The 5,411-nt window shown below is 34.7% G+C and overlaps 1 protein-coding gene across 4 annotated transcripts in view; it reads left to right on the forward strand.

Annotated features, from left to right (window-relative positions):
* Positions 1–4,278: 4,278 nt before the first annotated feature.
* The window catches only part of LOC107045567 (probable ATP-dependent RNA helicase DHX34), a 25,572-nt gene continuing 24,439 nt past the window's right edge, over positions 4,279–5,411 (forward strand). Inside the window, exons 1-2 of one of the 4 annotated variants that reach the window (XM_015267880.1) lie at positions 4,279–4,313; positions 4,574–5,220. In XM_015267880.1, the coding sequence (XP_015123366.1) occupies positions 4,578–5,220 (643 nt within the window). In that variant the 5' untranslated portion in view covers positions 4,279–4,313; positions 4,574–4,577. Of the gene's footprint in view, positions 4,314–4,346; positions 5,221–5,411 lie in introns of those variants that run through there. The other 3 variants (XM_015267877.1, XM_015267881.1, XM_015267876.1) reach the window with 3 other exon arrangements.

Consider the following 5,411-nt stretch of genomic DNA (forward strand, 5'->3'; position numbering starts at 1 on the left):
CTATCCAATTCGGCTCTCAATCGTACTCTGGGTTTCAAGGGGTTTAGAAAAATGACAAAGCCTAAAACTGCTGATTAAATACAAACATGTTTCAAACTGTTTTTTGAAAAGAAACTGGATTCCGAGTAACACTGTCAGAATGCTTACTCTGCTCTTGGACAGGCGGAAAGACATTACATTTATTTTCCCCCCACTTTTTTATATTAAGGGGGGACTACTAAGAGTTTTAAAAATCGCGGACTATTGGAGTGAGATTTTTCGTGCATTAAAGATCGATTATATATATGTCCAAAATCGAATAATTAGTGCAAAAAAATTAATTGTTTATAGTTCGTTTGCCCCGTAGACACTTCAAATGCTTAAAATAGTCCAGGGCCTCCAATTTTTGAGTCACAGGGTTTTTTTTCAAAATTTTTGAAAAAATGTATACAATACTAATTACGAATTCGTTTATTGAAATTCGACAGCACATCTAATTTCGTTTTGTTTGATATAAAAATTTGCCACATTCATGTAAAATAGGCAGAAAAATTATCCCTTAAATATTTGAAATAAATTCTCGATTCTTTCAGAAACATTTTTCGGGGTATTTTACATGAATGGTGCAATTTTTTTATTAAAAAAATAATTAAATTAGCTGAGTAGGAGTTGAATTTTGAAAAAACTAATTCGTATTTGTTATTGCACACATTTTTTTTTTAATTTTGAAAAAACATAAAGCTTTGTAGCTCAAAAATTGGAGGCCTTGGACTATTTTTAACATTTTAAATGTCTGTGGGGCACGCGAACTATAAACAATTAATCTTTTTGCACTAACGATTCATTTTTAGAGAAATCTTAATGAGATTAATGAGAAATCTTCAAATAGCCCATGACTTTTAAAACTCGTAGTAGTCTCCCCTTAATTGCAACTACGACATATTCATTCCCAATACATCACAAAAACTAAAAAAAAAATACGCTGAGAAGTTCCTAATGGAGAAAATCTTGAGGAAATATACATTGCATAGAAAATTCCAATTTCTTTTTTTATATCACTCCATGCAAAAGTTGAGAATGAAGCACGCTGCGCGGTGCATTTTTATACCATTCAGGGATCAAGTTCATTTTCAACTAGTGTGAGTGCAGACCTTGAGTTCGGCACGGCCTGTAAAATTCATATTCGTCTGAAACGGAATTTGTGCCCGAGTGCTGTAATATGTTATTAAAGGAATAAAAATGTATTTATCGAATATTATCTGTAGAATAGTTCTATTCTAAAAAACGTTCCGAAAACGACAAATTTTCCAAAACAAATCAACAAAAAAACCACTAATAAAATCGCAATTTGATCACAAATTTGGGTATACATGCAAAAACAATTTTTTTAAATAAATTTCTTACGTTTCAAAAAAAAATTTCCACGTCTCCATCAACTCCGTCGTTTCACTTCATTTTATTCCATGAAATTGTGACATAACAACTCGATTGAAACTCTTTTCCAAAATTTTTAAAAGTTTCATGTTCTATTGTTCATGAATAAAGAAACTGTAACTCATCATTCCTGTATTTCAGCAGAAACCTCGACAGAAACTCATCGAGATACTGACCACGGCGAACGAATATAATACAATACCGATAACTTTTATCATTGCACAAAAATAATTTCAGATAATTCCTTCTATCTGCAGGCATCATTCTCGTATTCCCCGCATACATTGTCCCAAAATTTTTTCGACTCCAAATGAATGAAGCAATGGATGAACAAAAAAGATAACATATCTTATCGTACTAGTTTTGGGATACTTGAGGAGTAAGCCTGGGGCAAAACTTGAATCATGAAAAAATATCGATACGCATTATATGCGTGTGAGCGATCAAAGACATTTATTGATTTTGTGTCATTTGGATGAAAATTGAAGTAATTAATAAACGAATGCAGATGTACTCATTTTTGGATATCTACGCGGGGAGATCGATCGATGGCAACTCAACAGAGGGCTGATTAGTGGATTGATGGTCGATCGATGTTCGATCAACGATCAACTATTGACCGCTGATTAACTGGCGGTTGACTGACAACGAGTCCGTGTAACTCAGAGTTGATTCTATCATTTTTATTATTTTATTTTGAATGACAATATAAAACACTGGAAAAGTGACTTGAGAAGACTAGCATAACATTTATTAATTGTACGTATCGTAGTATTTTAATAATTGATGTGTTTGTTTGTAATTTGTTTGGTTTCCAGAAGCCTGAGGAAGCTTAAATTATAAGCGAAACATTTCCCATGATCCTGCTTCCTTAATATCAACTATGGAGATGAATAAAAATTTCATTAGTTCTTTAAAATGTTGTATCGAAAAGTATAGCCCAGAAGGTACATGTTAAGAAAGAGGGCCGCACCACCGATCCGATGGTTAAGTTTTCAGGAAGATCGGTGGTGGGGGGCCCTCTTTCTTAACATTTACCTTTTTTTTCAATTTTAATTATGAGCCACTGAGAATAGCAAAAAAAATGAACCCGTAGATTTTGTTAGAAATTTTGTCAGCATTTCGAAAAAATATTGTTTTTATGTATCTATGTATTTTGGCATGGAAAACTCAAAAAGAGAATTTCAAGCGTTCAGTTGTGGTTGTTCCCCACCTTTTTTTTTCATCGTAAAGTTCAGAAAATTTCCTGATGAACATCTATTTTTAATTTCGGTGCTGTGAAGAATTTAGAAGCAAAATGGAGAGAAAAACAAAATTTAGTCCTCCCAAAAAATTAGTTTTCCGAAAATATCCCGGAACCTTCGATTATTCGGGCTCGGCCGGCTATATCCCCCTTCTTTGAGTGGTGGTCATTTCTTTGAGTAATGTCATGACTTCTCTAAAAAAAATTGTGTAACGCCAACTGTTCAATGCTTTGAGTAGCTCGAATTGAGAATAACATAATTTTCTTTTTTAACTACTGTCCAATGTTAGAGAGGTGACTTCACCTCCAGACAATTTTCATCTATAAAAGTTCAATAGAATTTTCTAACGGGCGCGCTAGTTCTTTTTCTCCGTGTCCAAAATGTTCTAGAGCTGCGGGACACCCCCAAAAAGCGCTTCTAAATCGATCGACCACTCGCATTCTAATGCGTAGTTCTTTTTTTTGAACAATGAACTATGATCACGGCACGTCAAGTAAACAATTTCCAATCAATTTTAGGCATTGCAACTATTTATTATCAACAATTTAATTGTTCAAATCCCCCTAGCGCCTAAACTATGAAAGATATACGAAAATTTATGGATCACGAATCATTTCGAAATTGATAAGGAATAATTTTTGTTTTTGTCAATTTCACATATCTTCTTTAGATTTCGAAATATGAACCAGGAACGAGTTGCGTGACCCAACACAGCGCTCTCAAGCCCACCGCGCGCCGCAAGTGGAGAGCGCTATGTCGGGTCGCGTAACTAGTTTATTGCTCATATCTCGGAATCTACGAGAGATACGTAAAATTGATAATCGACAAAAATTATTCCTTATTGAATTCTTGATGATTGAGAATTTGAAAATCTTCGTCAATACTTCATAGTTTGGGTGCTAGGGCGATTTGAACAATTTAATTGTTAATAATAAATAATTCCAATGCCTAAAATTAAGGATGTTCGACACCCTTTTAGCCAAAATTGACGTTGTTTTCATTTTTCTGGCAAATTATCGATGGGAGTGACGTGAAAAAATATAACGATTTTGTGGTTTGTCATTCTTTAATGGCTCACGAAGTTGCGTAGTGGTGCGATAATTTTCATGCGTTTTTTCTACAGTTTTGTGATTCTTTTTAAAAGTTTAGAGAAAACGCAGGAAAATGTTCGCACCACCTTAAAATTTCGTCAGTCATTAAATAATGACAAAACGCAAAAACGTTATATTTTTTCACGTCAATTCCATCATAAGTTTGCCAGAAAAATTAAAAAAACGTGAATTTTGGCAGAAAGGGTGTAGAACATCCTTAATTGAAAATTGTTTACTCGACGTTTAGTGATTATATTTTATTGTTTACAACAAGTACGCATTAGAACGCGAGTGGTCGGTACATGTCTGAAAATCGAGGGTGTCCCGCAGCTCTGCTATAGGGTAAACGCGCTTGCCCAAGTAGCAAACTTTGCGAAAGATATCTGAAAGTATACCAAAAAGGCAGACTAATGTCCGTCCAAAAGGTATCTTACAGTCATACGATAACTTTTAGTTAACTTCTAGGTAGCTTCTAGACACAAGTTACCTTTTTGGACAGACATTAGACAGCCTTTTTGGTATACTTGCAAATACTCTCCAGAACTGTGCTGCTTGGGTGTATTTGGTTTGTAGTCACGTGATTCGGAACCCCGTAACCTTTTCAATACTCTATTGTTGACAAATTTTTGCTCAAATCATTTTGCATCCGCTCGGAAGGGATTAAGTACAGCATAACAAATTTGTTAATTTCCTCAAAGACACAGTTGATAATTTATAAATCCATCGATTACCAGAAATAAGTAAATTTTCTTCGATATGGAAGAAACAGAAAAGTGAATCGGAGCTAATGTTTTGAGGTTAGAAGTGAAATATCTCACGTTTCAGAACGATGAATTCTCCAAGAAAACATAGAAGAGACAGAGAGAATGATAAGAAACGGAGAAATGCTGATGATTTTAGACCTTCGGGTACTTCAGAATCCAAAAATCATCGATCATCAGAGAACTCGGACGATTTCACATTCATTAGATTCAGGTATGAGCTGAATAAAGTATTTTCTGCAAATCCGAATTTAGTGCAAGACCCTGAAGACTTCTGGGGATTTTTAAAAAAATATGAAGATGTGCAGAAGAAGCTGGGAAAGAATCAAGAAACTCCAAAGTTGAATCCAAAGTTGAATTCCATTGGAGTACCCGATTATTATCATAAAAGTTATTGTCTCAATTTGAAGTTAAATCTGAAGTTTGGAGAGATGTTTGCTAGAATTCAACAGACTAGAGACCTGTCCGATTCCCAATTACATCGGTTTAAAGAGATTATCGTCCTTTATCGGGATTTTAAACAGAAGGAGAAGTTCGGAAAGCTGATGAAGTTGAAGGAGAGCCAAGCCAATTTGCCTGTGGCGAAGCACAGAGAGGAAATTATTGGGGCTGTTAAGGAGGAAAGGGTGGTGATCATTGCTGGTGACACTGGCTGTGGAAAATCTACGCAGGTACCTCAGTATCTGTACTCGGCGGGATTCAGTAAAATAGGTAAAATTGTTGTTGCTTAATTCAATTGTTGGTCGGTTTGGGGGTGAAACTCAAAATTTGTGACTTCATTATTACACAATAATAATCGCGTAGAATTTTTAGTTTCCAATTCTTAATTTTTGTAATTTATTGTATTTATTCTATCGAAAGACAAGGATAGGAATCGAATTTATGGGTATTCTTTCATTATT

Source organism: Diachasma alloeum, unplaced genomic scaffold (assembly GCF_001412515.2).
Source record: "Diachasma alloeum isolate Michigan unplaced genomic scaffold, Dall2.0 Dall_scaffold_00999, whole genome shotgun sequence".
NCBI lineage: Eukaryota > Metazoa > Arthropoda > Insecta > Hymenoptera > Braconidae > Diachasma > Diachasma alloeum.